This window comes from Aythya ferina (assembly GCF_964211825.1).
Source record: "Aythya ferina genome assembly, chromosome: 13".
Classification (NCBI taxonomy): Eukaryota; Metazoa; Chordata; class Aves; order Anseriformes; family Anatidae; genus Aythya; species Aythya ferina.
In genome coordinates, this window is record NC_140311.1 from 14,661,142 (window position 1) to 14,680,683 (window position 19,542).

At 43.2% G+C, this 19,542-nt stretch overlaps 1 protein-coding gene across 13 annotated transcripts in view; it reads left to right on the plus strand.

Moving 5' to 3' along the window:
* The window catches only part of LOC311444058 (H(+)/Cl(-) exchange transporter 5), a 47,230-nt gene that overhangs the window by 4,543 nt on the left and 23,145 nt on the right, over nucleotides 1-19,542 (plus strand). For 4 of the 13 annotated variants that reach the window (XM_084534843.1, XM_084534842.1, XM_084534838.1 and 1 more), the window contains exons 2-3: nucleotides 83-159; nucleotides 16,266-16,415. In XM_084534843.1, the coding sequence (XP_084390969.1) occupies nucleotides 156-159; nucleotides 16,266-16,415 (154 nt within the window). In that variant the 5' untranslated portion in view covers nucleotides 83-155. Of the gene's footprint in view, nucleotides 1-82; nucleotides 476-12,385; nucleotides 12,476-12,586; nucleotides 12,714-12,858; nucleotides 13,486-16,265; nucleotides 16,416-19,542 lie in introns of those variants that run through there. The other 9 variants (XM_084534846.1, XM_084534848.1, XM_084534847.1 and 6 more) reach the window with 6 other exon arrangements.

A 19,542-nucleotide genomic window follows, 5' to 3' on the forward strand; every position in this document is an offset into this window, starting at 1 on the left:
CTGCTGGCAGTTCATCATCTAGTAAAGGCTGGGTGTCCAACCTGTGTCTACTCACCTGAGTAAGTTACTTTTTCTTTTCCAGCTTACAGCTCCGAGAAGCATCAGAGTGAAGGAAGGAGTAACTGAGCCTGTGGAGAAGATACTGAAGCTGTTTGATGGGTAAATCCTCTCCTAATCCTCTCCTAATTTTGGTTCACCTCTCCTGGGGATGTATGCTGGTGCTCAGAATCGAAAGCTTGCAGTGATTGTTGGACTAACCAGCTTGCTGTGATGTGGACTTCCCAGCAGATATTTACAGAGGATGGTGGTCTGTAGTCCAAGAACAGAGTGCTGCTTAGCACTAGAGAAGAACACTCTCTTTTAATTTTTTTCTGATTCTGCTGGAAGAGCAAATGGTCACAGGTGGCTTCCCTCTTGATTTGTTTGGGTGCTTGAAGAAAAATCCTGTCTGAGGAGGCGTCCAGGAATAGACAGGGTGAGAAATCTGTCAGCCAGAATTTGGCAGTCTTTTAATACGATACGTGTAACCAGCTTCTGGATGTTGTTAGCTTTGGTTTGTCGAAGTTTTAAAGCCTTTATTAATCTTGAAACTTGTTCCTCAAATCTCTTTGTAAGCGGAATGAAATAAAGTATTTAATTTTTCATACTCGTGCAAAGCAGGTGTTTGTAAAATGCTAATAATCAGCAGAATTTCCTAATTTTCAAGATGCTTCTTGTTTAGTTCTGCTATCAGCCAAACTGGTCTCCTGACCTAGCAGAAAGAGTAGGGATGTGGGACTGGACTGCAAATGCTGGTACGTGGCTGGAATATTTCAATAGAACTTTTTTTTTTTCCAATTTCTTCACAGAAGAACTTGAAAACTACAGGATTTTCATTGTTGTTGTTTAAATACTGTTTGAACAACAGTGATATGAAATAGATAATGATTTTTAATTGTGATGCAGCGGGCTAATCAATTTCTTGGCTGCCAGAACTGCCTGCTGAACCGCCACTTTATAAAATAGTCTCCTGTCCTCTGCATGGTGACAGGTGATGTTTTTTTTTGGCATAAGACCTTAAAATAGGTTGCACTAAAATACATTTGAGCTTTGGATTTGTCTTTTTTTAGTTGGTATTTGTTGTTTGTTTCGGTGTTTTTTTTTTGTTTGTTTGTTTTATTTTGGTGTGTTGACGATTTTGTGGAAAACTGTTGTTCTCTGTGAACTCCAAAAGCTGAAATGGATTGGGAGGAACATCTGACACCAAATGTTTGTGTTTTTGTTTTTGTTTTTTTTTATTCATATACTTGCATTGCACCTTCTCTGCTCTTCATATACCATACACACTTAAAAACATAACAGCAAATTTCCTTCAGTCATTCTGTGGATTTTGTGAGTCATGAACTGAAGCTACCAGGGAGCTGGTAGCTGAATGCCTGCACCAGGCGTTGTTTGGGGCCGTGTCCCTGAGCATGCAGCAGCTCTGCAGTGGGGCAGTGGCAGGTGGGTTTGTTCTTGTGGAGGGCCACCTGCTCTTAGGGAGCTTGGAAACACCTTTCACAGCCTGTAGGCTTGCACTACTACAGTATGGGTTGGCACAGGGATTTTAAGTGCAGGTGATATATTTATTTACCTCAGAATGGTTTTGTAAATAAGTATTTTCAAGAATATGTCCGGGCTTTGGTGGTGGCATTCTCCCCTCTGAGCTAGGTGCTTTCTTCAGCTCTGTGGGTACTTAAGGCTGACCTGTTTTTTCTGCACTTTTTCCCTGTATCCACCCTGTGCCCCTCAGCCCCAACACCTGCATTATCCTGTATTATCTCTTTCCTTCTCATGTGTTCCCTAATTTTCTTGCTCCATCGTTGTTGCTGGAGTCATGTGGAAGGCAACACCTGTATCGGGTGGTATATAGTCACTGGTGAAAGGTGGCAAACCAGCCCCCTCAAATTCATAATCTTTACAATTTTTATATAGGGATACAGCTGATCCATGCAATATGACAAACACCCAGTGTTCCTAGGCCTTCACTTTCATGGCCTTTGTGGGCAGCTTCACTTAGGTGTCCTGGAAAAATCGAAGTGGATGAAGTCTAATGGTGTGGGGAGCCTCTTTGGTAAGGAGCTGCCTCTTAGGCTGTGCTTGCAGGCTGCATTCCAAACTGAGTGCTAACGAGGAAAGAACTGAGGCTGGCTGATGTTGCCATCAGGCTGGCCCTGAACTAATCCAGCTGGTTTGTCCATGACTTTGAATTCAGGGCTCAGCCCCTGACTGCAAAATTTGTCATCGGGTGCGTGAGTTTGAATATTTATATATATTTTCCATCATGTTTTTAATTATTCATGCTGATATAACAACTTACTCTTTTGATTATGCAGCGTAGCTTCATCTGTATTTATTTCTGAAGTACTGCAAACCCTGATTTTGGAAGATCATTTTCTGAATGAGTCCCTTGAGAATGGAAGTACAAGGAGACCACCCGTCTCCTAAATGTAGTTTGAACAGCGTTCAAAAGCAAAACAGATGAGTGAGCTTCCACAGGGCCCTTGGGGAGCCTACTGCATGGTACAGAGTAGACGCAACAGTTAAGGTAACTGTGATGATGGGAAGCTGTAAAGCAGATGATTTAGATGTTATATGCCCATTCCTGTTTAAGCTGCCAAAGTTTGTTTAGTACTTACAGTGTCAGGGGAATGCTTGGACACTGTGAAGTGGTGTGAAAAGACCTTAACCGTTATTTGAGGGCTTGTTGTGGTGACACTGGTAGTGTTATCTCATAGTTGTTGTTCTTCTGTATAGCTGAGTCTTGCAAGGTGCCTGTCCCCGCGTGCTTAACCATGTGAAACCATCAAGGATTTCCTCAACAGCAAAGAGACTGTCTGCACAGAAGGTGGCTTTTGCAGCACCCTGTTGTTATCTGAAGACCTAGCTGTAGAGTAGGGCAAAATGTCCTGTAGTTCTCCAGCACAGAGCTGTCTTCCATGCAAGCTGCCTGTGTCTCTGTATGGCTCTTTTTCAGCCGAATTCAGGCAATTAAGCAGAAAACTCTCAAGAAATTAAGAAATCAAGATCTACTAGTGCTAAGATCTACAGAGGATACATAAAGTTGCCTTTGTAATAACATGTGCTACAATAACACTTTAAAAAAGATTTTCTGGGATATTTTGTAGCAAACAACATGGAAGGTATTCAGCAAATGTAACAGGAAGATCAGAAACCCATGTGTTGACTGGGTAAGGAAAGTATTCCATCACCAGCCTGGTTCTAGAAAACATTATACTGCTAAATACGTGGGCTTTGTGAGAAACTTGCTGGAAATTAAGTAGGGGGTTAGGCTGCCTGCTTCTGTGTGCTTAGCTGCTTTACTCTTTAGAGAAATATAACTTTTCTCCAAGGGGCTATGGCAGTCTCTTTATATTTTGAGGGAGCTGGAGCTCTGGGTAGCTACAAGATGTTTGTATGCTGAAATGTTTTATCTCCTTACACTACCTGGCAGCTGCCTTCTGTTGCTGGAGAGTGGAAAGGGAACTGTTGAATGTGCATCCTTGTTTTGCAGGGGACCAAAATGCCTGCAGAAATCTGGTGAGTCCTGACAGCTGCTTCAATATTTGAGTCTGTGAGTTAGCCTTTGGCTACCCTGTTTGTGTACCAGCTTGTTCTGGTTCAGTGAAATGGGTTTCAAAACTGTAGAATTACAATTTGCTACACGTCTAGTGACTACAAAAAAAGAAGTGTGTATATTTGGGATCAAATAGTCAGTCTGAGGTAGTGTCTACAGGCAGAATGAGATCCATTGCTTTGAGAAAAGTGTATAAAATCAGCGGCATGGTGTGTGCTGAGAAGCTCAGGTGTATTTCATGGAGAGGGAGATGCTTGGAAGTTAACTTGTGTATACAACACTCAGGGCTTGGCTACTGAATAGTATTCAGTATGTGCCAGGTGCAATTTTCACTGTAATTTGGTAACATTTCTTTGAATCACTAACCACAACCTCCCTAGGGAAATTTAGCAGTAGTTCTTTTCAGTCTTCTGGTTCTCCCCCTATGACCTCCTTAAAATTGCAAAGGGAAGTTAAGTATTGTTTTCTCAATGAGAATTTTGGGCAAATTGGGTGTGTTATGTTTTCTTTGTGCCTCTGAAAATTCCCTTTTAAGTCTGTTGTAGTTTATATTTCAGTAATTCGAGCTTTTTCCTGTATCAAGCAAAAAGAAATGCAGTCTCCCCAGAATACATCTTACTTAACACCACTTTATGCAGTTTGAATTTAAGGGTGTGCTATGAAACGTCTCGTAAAAGAAAATGTAAAAGATAAGGTAAAAAAAATAGATTAGATAAGGTAAAAAGATAACACTGCTGGAAGAAATACACCACTCAGCACTTAACAAAAGTATGGAGTGACTCTTTTTCAGCCGAATCTTTATGCAAGCTTGAAACCAAAGGGGACTATAAAAAGTAATTGGAAATTTTTGCTCAAATCTTACCATTGTAACCATGATGGTCCTTATAAAAAATAATTTTTAAAGGTGGTGTTTAAGCAGAGATGATATTTTATCAGTGGTTATTTGGCTTTTTTGTCTGAAAAAGTTTTGAGCATCAGCTGTTTTCATCAGATCTGGAAGACTTCAGCTCCTTAACGTCAAATTCTTGTTCTTTTTGAATTCTAGTAAAATAACTAAATGCAACAGATACAGAAATAATGGGGTGATTACACTGTTGTAAGTCACATACTCAAAAGAAAAGATCCTCTGTAGTCGTGTTGGTTGCACAACCAGTGATTATGGTTCCAGTAGCGTGACTATGAGGAGGTTTGTGCTTAACCTGAAAAGCGAATTCACAAAGCATTAGGTGTGTGGCTTCAGTAACTTATTTTAGTCAGGAAGTAAACATTTATCTGCGTCTTTAATAAACTAACTGTTTTTTCTTGTTTATCTTACTTGTGTCAACAGGAGAGGACCAGTATTTAAAAATGCTGCTGCCTGGCACATCATGGTTTTTTGTGGTACAGAATGGTCTTGCATGGTGAAGCACAGAGAAGCTAAGGTGTAAGGGACTGAGGCTGCTGCGGTTGGATGGTAGATGGTAACTCGGTACAGGCTAAAGCTGAGTTGAACGACTGGGATGTGCCTTTTAGAGCTGCCACAAGCCCTGGCACCCATGGGTGCAGCCTACAGTAGGCATAACTACAACCTCAAACTTGCTGGACAAAAGGTGAATGCCAAACTGAACGTAGGGGCTGGTGCCTCCTGATGCTTGTGGGGGCAGGATGGAGGGAGGTGCTGCAGCCTTCAGGCGTGTGAATCCATTCAGTGCCATGGATCTCGGACGCCTTGACTCACCTCTACTTTTCTTAAGGGTGAAATTTGGCTGTAGCTACTTCAGCACAGTGCTGTGGCAGTCTTATGTTGGAAATAGTTGTCAAGAAGCCTACCTTGCGAATGAAAACAGGCCTGTAGGGTTGTTCTGCTTCCTCGAGCTCTCTTAGTAAAGAATTTGGCTGCGAGGACAGCTTTGGTTGTGATCCAGTTCAACTAGAGATTTTGGCAGGAGGTGACTTCAGAGCCATTATCCAAGATTTTGATGTTTTCAGGATGAAAAGCACATCTGATCTTAATGCTGCAGCAGTCTCTGTGATGAAAAACGTGTGCTTAGTCTGGCTGTGTCATTTTAGGATCATGCTCTTCTGATTTGCACTGGGGAGGCTAGATAAATTCAGGGAAATCTGATTTTATGTTCTTGAAGGTTTGCTAACTTGAGGATGGCTTCCAGATACATTTTAATCATCACTTAGCTACACAGTTATGTTTTAAAAGCAAGACTGTAGCTTGGTTGCTGCTGCTACACAGACATGGGATAGTTTAACCTTCTAACATCCTGATTTCCAAAGAGGGCAGTAGTGGCAGAGAAGCTGTCAATTCCATACTGAAACATGGAAACTCCTGTAAGTAACTGAATTTGGTCTAGAAAATACAGAAATCTTTACCAAAAAAAGTGTGTGTATGTGTATCCTCAACAGCCTGCTGCACAGCACAGTTACAAACTGCCTGTAAATTTAGGGTGACCTGTTTACTGAAACGCATGGTGTTCCATAAACATGAGGAAGGCTTTTGGGTCACATCTTATTCAACTGAAGGGCAGAAAGATGTGTGAGGACCTGCAACTCGTTTTCTTGGAAACTAGGTGCTTTTTTTTCTCCAGTTGCTCCCTTAAAGAACTTCTTTTCCAAATACATGTACAGGTGACGTGCTAATGTTTGACGTGTACCTTCCTGGGGATGTCTAAAGGAAGACCAATGAATTTATCCTCTTGTTGCTTTGCTTTACACCACCTCCTTTAGTTAGAGAAGCAAGGGCATCCTTACTGCTAGGTGGATGTAAAATGTCCACCGATAGGTTTCAAGTGGGAGTACAACAGACTGTCCTTGCAGATGCAAGCAAAGGATGGTTTTCTGCATCTTCAGGCAAGAAAATCTGTCCTATGAAAGAAAATTATGCAAAGGTGGACTGTCTGGTAATAAAAGTCATTCTCACATGCTGCCCAGCCCTGCTCCGGAGTAAAAGGTGGTTTCCCTCTAGCAGAGGAAGAGAACAGAAACCCTTGGAACTCTTCATCCTGGGACTTAGTACAAATAAGCAAATGGCAAGTGGCAATGAAGGGAAAGCCTTTAATGTTACACAGCAAAGTGTAAGCAATAGATGTGTGTTGGCCATTGCCCAACACTGCAATGTGTACACTCACAAACTTTAATGTGAGTTAAATGCGTTGAGTTCCCTAAAGGTACTTGGTACTTGAAGAGGGACTTTTCAGGCCTGCTTGTAACTTTACATGAGAGAAACATTTCTTTTTAAAAGCAAAAATCTGCTTTCAAGCCTCAAAATGCCCTTTCTCTCGACCTTCTCAGATTGGCCAGATTTGGCCTCCTGAATTTCATGTAGAGTTGATCTGTCGGTTATCTAATCTCCTTCAGTATCTCCCACAATTCAGCAGAAGCATGGGGGTTTTTTCTTGTTCGTGGTGACCCAGGCTTTACCTTTGCCATTAGTAGTCCCTTGTACTTCCGTAAGTGTATAGAGGAAACGATGGGTGGTGTTCTCTCTGTTGGAAAATGGAAAACTCTATCTTGAATTTGAAGGCTGAAACTTCATCTTGTAATCGTCTGTGATGTGTTACAGGTAAAACAGCACACGGAAATCAGAAGGCAATGTTTTGAGTCACATCTTGACAAAACCCTACCCTGCTCTGCTGCAGGAAGGGCAGCATGCTCATGGTGTGTGCACACAATTGCAAGCTATTTTGCTTGTGCAAGGGGCCATGGTTATGTTGAAAATAAGAAAGGTACAGGATAGCCATGCCAGTGGAGAAGTATGTGGTGATTCTTGTCTTTTTACTGTGTTAACCTTGGAGCACGTGTGTAAGACTGTGCTGTTGCATTCCTACAGATTTGTTTAGCTTGTGGCTTTGAAATGAAAATGGAAACTATAAAAAGCTTGGAAGGAAAAAAAAAAACAACAACCCAGTGAAAACAAGGCAGTCTGATTTGCATCTTGGTGTTTGTTGTGTCTATATACAATGAAGCATCCTACAAAAATGGGAATTCCTGCAGAAAAGCACTGAAAGGTCTGTGATCACAGTAAATCTGCTGGTCAGACTGCTTTGATTTGGAGCCACGTGCTCACGATGACCTGCTGTGTTTTTGACCAGCCAGCTGAGGAAAATGAAATTGTGCTGAAGGTGCCATTCCTGGAGAATGACACCTGAAAATTTATTGCCTTTGGAGTTGTTGGGCACTCGTGCCTTCCTATAATGAGCGTAGGGAAGAGAAGCAAGAAGAGGAGAAAAAGCAAAGCTGTTAGAGAAAGCTGGGAGACAAAACAGGAAGCTCGCCTGGGCCCAGGAGCTGTGTCAGGCCCGTAGTTAGTGTCACAAGACAGCAGCCAATTAAGCAGTCCTCTGGAAATGCGAATGGTAATTGTGTAGGGCCTGGGCTGGCTTTGCTGTGGGTTTTATCTCCTGAATCACTTCCTGTCAGAGGAGCTGGGTGGATTGCAATGTAGAGCATGTGGGTTGGAAGCAGAAGTGCCTGGTCGGGGAGGAGATGTAAGCAGCTTTGGAAACAGAAGTGGGTATTGTGAAATTGGAGGTGCTGGCTGTATCTCGAACAGGCGGGTTATTTGAGCTGCCACAGGTGTTTGCCGTGGATAAAACAGGAAGAAATCCCACCCTCTGAGAACACAGCATAGCAGCTCTGAGGGAAGTCAGGGTCTGTCGACCTGTGTTTGCCTTCTCACAGCCTTCCTCAGGTATCTCCTTGTGCGGCAGGCTGGCCTTGCTCTGCATCTCCGGCTGTTGGCAGCCATGGGTGGGCACAGCAATCACAGCCTGCAGGGGCCCAGTTCAGAGGTACAGCTAACAAAAAAAAAAAAAAGGCAATATCAACTGAGAGGGGATCTTATTAGTATTTATAAATGCCTGAGGTGTGGGAGACAGGGATTTGGCCAACCTCTTTTCAGTGGTTTGTGGGGACAGGACAAGGGGCCATGGCCACAAAATGGAGCCCAGGCAGTTCCACACCAACACGTGAAAGAACTTCACGGTGAGGGTGACGGAGCACTGGGACAGGCTTCCCAGGGAGGTTGCGGGGTCTCCTTCTCTGGAGATATTCAAGGCCCATCTAGACACCTACCTGGGCAGCCTGCTCTAGGGAACTGCTTTTGCAGGGGGGTTGGACCCCATGATCTCTCAAGGTCCCTTCCAACTCCTGCAATTCTGTGGTTCTGTGATCAACAAAAATATTTAAATGGAAATTTACTGTTTTATCAATGGAGGATTGAAAGCTGTGTTTGCTCTATCAATAATTAATAGGAAGAACCATTCCTCAGCTTTTAGGAAGCGGTGCAAGGTGATGTCACATACTGAAAAGAAGCTCTCTGTTGGAAATGTAATCCACTTTCAGCCTGCAAGCACTTGTGGAACTGCTTCTGAATTCACATCGGGTGGGAAAGCCCTAAAGGCAAGAAAAGCTCCCTAACCCACGCAGAGCCTGTGTAGCCTTGCCAATGGCTGTTTAGAAACCTGTTTCCTGCAGAATTTGTAGGAAACTTGAATATTGTTTACAGATCAGTGGCCAGTGTTGGTTAGTTCTTTTACTTCCCATGGTGTCTTCACTTTTGTTCATAAAAAGCTTGCTGAGAACTCCTCTTTGAACAAGAGCTTATCCTGTTGCTGTCTTACAGCATCTTAAGAAATTTTTAATATGAATTTGCCACCAGTCAGAACAGGACCTGGTAACCAGAGATGATTTAGCTGCTTGATGCTTAGTGATCTCAATGCAAATTTGAACAGACTTACTGACTGTTAAATGTGACTTGGCAGTGTTATAGCACAATTCCTTAAAGCTATACCTAGTGTGATTAATATTTCAAAGAGCTTGAGAGTGTACAGGAAGAGGGAGGGACAACGAGGTTTCCTGGATAGGCCAATTGATGCAGCTGATAACTGGGAGGAAGTAGTAAAGAAAATATATTACTAGTAATGAGTTATGATTTACTGTTGGTACCAGTGGCAGCTGAGCTGAACTTGAATGAAACAGTGCTTTGTTTTGTTTTTCCAGATAATTTTTGGAGGACTGACCCTAGTCTTGCTTTGGGTTGGAAGTAGAGTGCCTCTGCTTCCATCTGTGTGCCTGGAAGCTCCCTGCATCGCACGGCCACGGCTGCTGGTCCCAGCTGTCACTTGCTTTGATTCACACCTGAGGTTAGCAGCTGTGCTGGTGTAGAAGCTCATGCGCAGCTCCCTTTCATGCAAGTAGTTCAGAACCAGCTTCTTCCAGTCCTATGTGTTTTCCCTGTTTCAACTGATGGAGACAGTGACGCAGATAATATGATTTAGCTACAACTACAGAGCTGTTCTGTGAGGTTTGTGCTGCCTTGTCTCTTTCATGTCCTTTTCCCCATCAGTACTGAAAGGTGTAATGGCAGGCTTTGTACACTTGTACACGCTTTCCTCTTACTAAGTGCTTGGTGAATAAAAGCAGTAAGCACGTTCTTACCTGGTTTATTTATTTTTTAAATGTGCTCAAGCCCAGGGATTAGGAAGGAGCAGCATGCACAATGTTTGTGCTTGTGAAGGTTGTCAAAACTTTTCTTGGAAATACCAACTTTATAAAGTTTTATGATGCCTTTGCTGAGATATATGCCTTTTAGGTACTGATGGGACAAAGTATTTGTAAATTAGTCTAAAAGTTGGGTTGTGGAACAAATCTGCACTTCCTTGATTGTGATCTGACTAACGAGGTCTTTATCTTCACATGACGTACCACTGTGTTCTCCTCTGAACCACTAGAAATAAATAGAGGTTTCTTCAGACCTAGGACACGAACAGTTGAAACCTGCTAAAACTTCTGGCATTGTATGTGTTATGTGTTTTTGTGGTTATTATGTGAAAAACACCAGGAGAGGTCTTCAGTTGCTTGTTTTCCTCTTCCATGAAAACTAATGCACACACACACTATCCAACCCTGATCTTGAACTTGAAGAAACTCAGGAAGCTTTCCTGCAAGCTCACCCTGTCAGTACGTTCTGCTTCCATTCATTCTTCTGACTTGCTCCAGGTAGCTCTGACAAAAGCTGTTCAAACTTCTGGTACAGCAGGAGGAACTCGATTCAATTTCTTATTTCTCGAAAATCCCTTTTATGCAAAGCGTGTGCTGCAATAAGCCATTTTTTTAAAATCAATTTCGGATAGTTGTAGAGGGTTTTAATCTAGTAAATGAAATACGGAGACATCTTGATTTTGGAGCTATGCTCTCCTGACAATTATATGTGATTGTTAACAGTCACAGAAATGAGTCTTACTCTGAAGGAAAGTCTAGTTGCTCATGAGCTGGATGAAATCAGCTGTGACTGTGATGTTTGCCTCCAATTGAGTTTTCCACTGTACTGGGCTGCGTGACATAAGTGAAATGATGAATTATTCAAGACGAGGTGAGAGTAATGCAGGCTTAAAGACATCAGGTTTAGGTCTCTGTGTGCCTGTCAGTGAATAAGCATACCTGGATGGCAATTAATCTGTTAACGTGCTGTGTGGATCAGCCCAACTCATGCAGGTGTCCAGGAAACCTGAAACATTGCAGGGTTTGTGTGTTGTGTTCTGTGTAGTGTTACCTGGTAAAACACAGCGATGTTATCTCGCTATAACGATGTCAGATCATAGCATAGAATATCCTGTTGTGATTTACCACTCGTCTCCTCGGGGCTTGTAGGATTATGTTTAAAAATAAACAAAGGAACCCCATATAAGTGCTAACCCTCCAAGTGTTTGCATTTAGGTTGTGTTGGGACCCTTCTGTGTAATGATGGATGCACTGCTTGGGAAATTGAGGCATTGCTAATAACGTGGTTCATGTATGGAAAGAACATCCCATTTTTACCTGAAGTTCTTTGTATGTCACATCCTTCACCTGGAGGGAGCCAAAACACAGCTTAAAAAATTCTGCTGGTTTTCAGCTCCCCTGGTGGTCCCCTCATGTGTCTTTTGGGTCTTCGTGACACTTTAAAAGGCTGCCCTGGTATCTGAACTGAAATCTTGGTTTTGGGTGGGGGCAAGCTTAGGTTGCAAGGAATGCTCCTGCTAGGGAAAAATTCAAAAGGGGAGAGCTCCTCTTGCATTTGGCATGTTTATGCTGTCCACTGTGGTGGTAGCATCCCTCCCGTGGGTGCTGAGAGCTTTGCGAGGGGTAGGATGCTGCAGAACAGCCCTGCTGCAGCAAAGGGTGCTCTGCTTTTTGTCCCAGTGCATGCAACAGAGTTCCCTTCCCTAGCCTGGGGCTATTTGCTTTGGCACTGTGGCAGGGCATAAAGCTGCTTAGTTCAAATCTTTCTCTAAATCTCTGTGGCTGTTGCAGCAGGTGTTTGAAGTAATCTCTGTTGTTCTGCAATTACAGCCTGGCATTGCCTTCCCTTAGGTGGCTGGACCCGGGGTAACCACAGGAGAAGCACGTTTGAAGATCTTCTGAAGTCATTACCTCCAACTTTGTATGCGTGGTCTTGTGATGTTTAGCAGTGAAAGAAGAAATTACAATTCTCTGCTAAGATCAAAAGTTTCCTTTTGATCTTTTATTAAAATCGGAAAGAAAAAAAAAATCCCCTTTCCTCTGTCTTTTTGCAAAGCACCCCGAGTGTGCTCTGCAGCTCCATCCCACATGGAGGTGAACCTGAGGGTGAGCTGAGAGGGTTGCTTGGGTACCTCTTAAACCTTGGGGCTCATCTGACCCAGGCCTCCAAGTGTTTTTCTAGCGAGCAGCTCTTGCTGATCACTTCCCTCTTGTAATTCACTTACAGCCCACATGTAGGGACCTGAGACTATGAGGTTTACGTGTCGTGGACTGTGATATGAGGAAGTCTGAAACAGCTTGCTTAGTCTGCCAGTGCACTGAAGTTTCTCTCGTGGAGTGAGCTCCTCTGCCATGAAATGCCTTCCTCCTTCTTTGTTTTCTTACAGCACTGTGAGCGGCTGGAGTGATGATGTTGTAGTAAAGCTCTGCTGGCACCAAGCCAGGTATTGACACAGCAAGTATTGACATAATTACATGATTTCCTTTTTTTTTTTCCTCCAGTTACAATTGCTTTCTCATGTGTTTTTCATTTGCGTATGGCTGAATCTTGGCATGGTGCAAAGGAACGTGCCTGGCTGTGTGCAGAGATCCTGTGGGGACAACGTGGGGCTCTGGAAGAAATGTGAAGGTGGGAGTGGGGAGGAAAAAGTGCCCTGAACTTCAAAGCTCATCTTTGGTTCTCTAATCTCTGAAAAAGAGCAGTCTTGTGATCTGGGCTTTGGTTTTTCAAATTAAAGTAGCCGCTAGGTGGTAAACTTGCTCCTTCCTCACAGGAAGAGTGACTCATGAAGGCAGCTGATCAGAGTGACTCTGTGCTCTTTTTCAAGATTTATTCTTCTCACAGAACGTCCTTGTGCTGGTGGTGGAGCTGAAACCAAGCCTTGTATCAGACAGGGAAGAGAAAGTGTTTTGGAAGCATTCAGCGTCCTCTGACTTCTGAAAGTTTCAGGTTTGCATGCTGGAAGAGCTCCTGCAAGCCCACAGCGTGGCTTAGCAGCAGCCAGGGGACGGGGAAATCCTGCTGGTGCCAAGGCAGTGCCAGGACCAGCACTCCAGCGAGCAGGGGAGCAGATGTACCGCACGTGAGAGGTGATGTTGAAGCACGGACTAAGAGGAGCCTGCAGGATCTGGTGTTGATTTGTGTGTTGCAAGCGATGGAGCTGACACCAGACTAGGGGTGGTTCTGTCCTGCCAGGATGGCAGTGGGTGCTCTCGCTTCCTGGTTGCAGTTGTTGTCACCAGAGTCACTGCCAGGCATTACAGAGCCAACTTCTTCAGACTTATTGCTTTGCTTCCCTTTGCCTGATTGAGATGGAAAGAAGTAGAAGAGATTAATGGAAGCATCTCCAGCAGGATGGCTTCTTATGCCCTCAAGCCCTGGAAGCACCCAGAGCCTTTTGGTACGTATGCCTGCCATGGGAGAGTCCTGGAGAGTGCATGAACCGTGCCAGCAGTTATCCTGTGATCTGGTAGGAAACAAGCAGCAGTTGCCCACTTAAGTATTGTGGTAAATTAACTAGAAGATAAGCGTGAGAACAGTTGTGTCTTTGTGTGCGTGGTTTAGCCTGGAAAAGCTTTGCTTGCCCGTAGAGGGAGTATTATTATTATTATTTTTTTTGGCTGGGTTGGGGGGGAAGGTGATTTAAACTTGTATCTCTGAGGGCTGTTGTAGGACTTGTGAAAGAAACACGTAATTGAATTGTCTTCTGTGTCCTTTTTTTCTGCAGGCTAGATGTTATCTGGGTTCTGTTAGGACTGAAAAGTGTTTTGCTTTTTGCTTTTGTTTTCTAAACGGTGAGAACAAATGTGGAGATAAAGAGGCAGGAACGGGGAGCTGACATAACTCCAATTCCTTCTTCTTAGCACAGGCACTTGTGCTTCTTGTCAGACAAGGGATTCAGCTTCTAGCAGGCTATAAATTTATGCTTTTAGTGCAGATAGAATACATGAATATGGACCTCTTTTAAACCTACTCGCACATCTTGCACAGCCATACTTGAAAATACTTATTGTGACACACAGGCACAGACTTTCTTGGCTCTCTGGAATGCATCAGGCTGTGTCTGCTGGGAACTGGCGCCCTGCGCTTCCTAGGAGCAGGTTGTCTGAGGGACAGCACAGCATGCTCTTGAAATTCAGTTATATTGTTAGCTGGCAAATAGCTGTGAATCCTTAAAAAAAAAAAAAAAAAAAAAAAGAAAAAAGAAACAAACTCAAGTCTTCGGTTTTCTGCTGATCGAGGTATGTCTTTGTGCTCGCAGAATGTTAAAGGCATTGTTTCTGGCAGGGCAGAGTGCAGCAGCTCACGTGCCTTCCTGCACGCCCATCAGCAAGGATTCAGCTGATGAGTTTGCATCGGCAAGCGCTCGGCACTTTCTTTACTCTGTGTTGTGCATCAGTTTAATGAGTAAACAGGGCTTAAAAGTTAAGCAACGTTGTGTTCCACAGGGTAAGGCTCAGTAAAGAGCTCAGTGTGTCGCTTAGTACAATGTCAAGATATTTTTGGGTGGTGTGGTGCCTTTTTTTGCAAAAGGAAGTGCTTTCTGCAGACTGTGTAATTCATACTGTTTGCAAGTGCTGTCTTTTTCCCTTCCTGAAATAAGGCTGAGCTGCATGTTTGGTTCCTCTCTAATTCTCTTGAAAAATATGTCTGTTTGCGAGAGAAAAGCGAACGTGGCCTATCACCTTGTTAAGGTGAAAAAATCTCCATTTTTCAGGCTGCAAAGTCTGTTTTTGAGGCTAAGACCTGATTTATTTTATTTTATTTTTTTTTCCCAAATTATGTTAGTATTAAGCATTCAGAGTTAGTGCTCTTAGTTTCCCTACCATACTGGGGAAGAGGACGGGAGCCAGGTCTTGTGTCATGGTCTGGTCCAGGCAGCTCCTTGAGATGGGCAGGGCAGGCAGCAGGTTGGGGACACTTCCTCAGGATTATTTATGAAGTTTAATTGCACACTTCCATGAGTGACCTGCGTTTTGAAGCTTCATGTTCGGGTAGTGAATAGTCAATATTAACTTGGGTTGTTTTGATCATTTGTGTATATCAGGACGGGTATTTCAGTGAGTGCAACCCGTCTGAAGAACATCACCCAGCTGTGTTTGTGGGGTTCCTTCCTCCCTTACGAGTATCTTTGTTGGAGTTTCACATGCGTCTCACATGCAGAAATTATTTAGAAAATACACCAGTGGATGTTACGTGCCTTGTCTAACATGGTGTTGACCAGAGTTGTTCTTTACCTGCTATTAGAGTGGATTTTTTTTTACTGCTCTGTGTGGTATTGATCAGCAAATATAAATTGATTTGCAGTCTTTGTGGGTCATACAAAGACAAGTATTTGGAGAAAAAAGGAAATACTTTCAGTGTCTTTTTAGACCAATATCTGTAGAAATATTTGTTTCTCTGTAGAGAAAAATATCGGAGGCATTCAGGCTGCTCTTGTGTTTGAGTTCCTAGTTGCAGAAGCTTGTGATAACTCATGCATTGTTACTGGATGTTGGACTTTGTATGCATAGCATTCAATTTTCCAAATGATCACACTGACATCTGATTCACAGGAGTGAAAACTGGTGGTGAGTGACATGTGACAACACGTACGGGCTACGGTCAGCTGAAATATTGTCTGTTCCTAGTTCTTCAGGGGGATTGCTCTTTGCTTATAGTTTGTCAGTCTCATTGCCTTGATTAAACCTGTCCCATGTCTGGCAGCTGGCTCGCTGTGATTCAAAATCAGTTTTAAGCACATTTCATACACTCCCATTTTCAGTTTAACTGAGCATCACAGGAAGGGGTTTACAGTCCTGCTGTCTGTAAGGTCAGGAGCTCACATCCTGCAAAAAACTAATACTGTGCTCCTAAGCTGCAGTGTTTAGGAGCTATTTGCTGTGCTGGCTTTGCAGGCCACAGAGCTCAGCAGCAGGAGGAGAGGCTGCTGTTGGCCTTTTCCTCATGCGTGCTGGATCTGTTGTATGTGCTGCCCTCATTCCGAGCTGGAGAGTTAGCACACCTGCACGAGCTGTCTGGAATGCACTTACGGTCCCAGGACAGGGTCTGCTGCGTGCTTTGGTACTGTGCATTAGTGCCTCCTGTCCTTCGGGACAGAATGCCAACTAGACATCCTTCCAGTTGGTTTAGAAAATGAGTCTTCATGTTTGTGCTCTAAAAAATGTCCCTTTTTTTCAGGTTTGGAAGTTCTGGCCATGGATCAAAAAGGTTATCGACGAGAAAGTTTCCAGAGCAGCACCAGTGATGAAGATATGCTAGAAATAGCAGGAGCATCTCTGGACTTCCCCATGGCAGATGATGACCCACCACTCGACAGAGAGATGGGAGGTAATATTCATGCATCTCTCTGCTTCTTCTTTTTTCATAATGTCTTTTAGTAGGATTTAACGTAAATATTTGCTCTGTGGGTCTCACTTTCCTAGTGTGAAAGACTAGCATTTTGGCACCAATACAGGTATTTTGCAGCATTCCGCACTGCATTATATCCATGAATAGATTTCTGCAGAATGCTCATGTGTCATGCATGCTTGGTATCTGATACCGCTTTTTTAAAGGTGGTTGATGGGAGGTGTGCGTCCAGTACAAGCAGAAAATATCTGTAAAATAAATGGCAATTGCAAGAAGCAAGTGATTGACTGTAGTGTGGTGGTGGGGATGCACTGCTTCTTTAGCTCTAGTGTCTGAGCTGCCTACTACTGGCTGTGTGCTGCCAGTGGCAAGGAGGAAAATTGTTCTCTTTAGCCATCTGTGTGGTCATCTTACTATAAAACGTAGCACATCCTGTCTCATCACTTTGCTTTTAAGGTTCCTGAATAGAAAAGTTTCTGTAACTTCCAAAAGTAGCTGCTGTAGGGAAGAGCTGACCATGCTATGAGGGGAGTATCTTTATCACCAGTGTGAAAGGTGCAGATGATGGTGCTGAGTGATTCCTAGGGGGCTGTGATATGAACAGAGACTGCCCCCTCCCCTTCCTGTCTTCCTTACTGACAATTTTAAAGGTTGTCCTTGGCCTTGCTGCAGTGGAGAGAATCTCAAAAGTTTAAGGGAGTAAAAGGATTTGACGTTGAGCAGCGTGAAACACTTGGCTTCCCCTGACACCTCCTGTCTGTCAAGAAAGGATCTGTTACTACTTCTATCTAAGCCTGAATTAGTGAAATTCATGGGGGAGAGATGAATGTACATTCTTTTGCTGACCTTTGGCACTAAATAAGGGAGGTATACCCGATTTTTGTCTTCCGTGAATTACCAAAAATTAGTCTAAAAGTGAAAGTATTTTATTTTGGACAGCCAACTGCAAGTCTCTGTGACTTCCCATAAGCCTTTTGTAATCTTTCTCCCATCCTTGTTTGCCTTAGGGCAAAAACTAAAAATAAATCTTTCTATTTTGATTCTTGACTGTGTGATCTTGAGGTAGTACAAATGAAGAGACTTCCTCAAATGCTTGTCACCTGCCAGTAGCTGCTGGGGATACTGTGAGCACTGTGTGGTTTTCTTCTTGTCTGGGCCCCTTTCATCGCCTTCCAGGCTCAAGCCTCCCAGGCTCAAGCATGAGAAGAATTATTGTTTCTGTATCAATTGCATCAGCTCTGAGTGATAAGTGAAACTTTGTGGTTATGAAGTTCTGTAAGTCTACAAAGGGAATATGTGAAAGATGTACATCTTGAACGTGTTATTTTGTGGGTTATGCTGACTCCATCTAATGTGAAAGACAACAGCTAGTACTGACAGGTTTGCTCTGTCACAGATAGCAGGCACTATACTCCTCCAACCTGACCTCGTGATGTCCAGGACTTTTAGAAACAGACATATCACCGAATGGCTGAGGTTGGAAGGGACCTCTGAAGATCATCTAGCCCAGCCCCTATGCCAAGCAGGATCACCTAGAGCACATTGTACAGGATGGCATCCAGGCAGGTTTTGAATATCTCAGGAGAAGGGGACTCCACAACATCTCTTGGCAACCTGTGTGTCCGGGAGTTCACTTCAAAATTCCTCACATTTAACATGAAATAATAACTTGTGCCTGAAGTTCTTATGAACATTCGTTAATTATGCCTATGTGCAGAATTAGATACATAAAAATAATTGCTTTATGCATGTTGTTAATGCATCTCCTCTGTCAAGATGCTTTTTCCGTAGCTGTTTGGATATGAGCTATCTGAAGTTAAATGTTTGTGTTTAATATTTAGAGAGAATGCGCTAAATTATTTCCCTGACTTCTTGTAAGGAAATTAATTGCTCTATAGAGTTTCAAAGCAGTGGTAGATAACGTAGCTTTCAGTGGTAGATAATTTGTTTGTTTTGCTGTTTGCCTGAAACTCCTCTGCTCTGAAACTTCATCCCTTCTTTATCCCCTCAAAATGTTTTGCCACTTGTCTGAAACAGTACTCAGTTGTTTCCTTCCTTGTTTAAGCAGGATTTTTCCATCTCTGCTCAGTGCATTTGAAGGCCTGTGACGCCTACTGTGAAAAAAACTTGGTGGCAGGAATCACTTCCAGGGAAGTGGACGTCAGTTTAGCACAACTGTCCTTGGAGTGGTTAAGTATGCCCCACTAAAAAGTAAATTGGAATAAAGGTGGTGGGGACAGCACTTGAGGAGACCACAGACGGCTACTCTGCAGTGTAACAACTGTTTGTCTGTTTCTTGCAATTTTAGCAAACTTAATCATGGAGAGAAGCAGTTTCAGCAAAAAGGGGCTCTTTCTGTTAACAGGAAGTATAAATCTTTGCTGGTTTTGACATTGAAGGAAAAGAGGAAATGTAAAACGGGAAGTAGTTGCCTCCCTGAATACTGGTTTCAGTTCTCTATGGATTTTCCCTACTGAATTCAGAAAATGTTTGCTGACAAATACTTGGGTGTCAAGTGCCCAGCCTGTCCTTCAAAGGTGTAGCAATGACATGTGCTTTACCTGAGCTGGAGATGTGGTAATTGAAGTTCTCTTGTGGTGGTCTTCTGCAAACTTGTGGTTGGGACCTGTATTTCTGACGTGCTGCGTTTGCTGTGAGACATTGAAGAACGGAGGTTTTTTAGTGATGCCATTTGAAACCAGAATCCAGCCCTCTTTCACCTTCTTCTCCAAGACTAGCAGTGTCTCAAACTCTCCTGCGAATTAGCTGTGGCATCTCAAGTATGCAAATGATTGCAGCTGGAGCTTTTAGATCCTGTGAAATGACTTGAAGAAGAATCACATGCTCTTTGATAAATTTGTATATCTGGATTGCATTTCACAGCTAGTGCTCTTTCATGCTTTCCTCAAGAGCCCTGACTAATGAGAGGCAGGATTTTCTTGCTGTGTTATGGAAATGGGCAGCGGCAGCCTTGCACGTGGCCTGTAACATGTGATGCTTGTATTGGAAAAATATCTTTTTCACAGGACCTATACAGAGTGTGAGACTTTGTTCCGAACTGGAATTTGCATGTATGCACCTACTTTCTGAAGTCTTGAGTTCTATG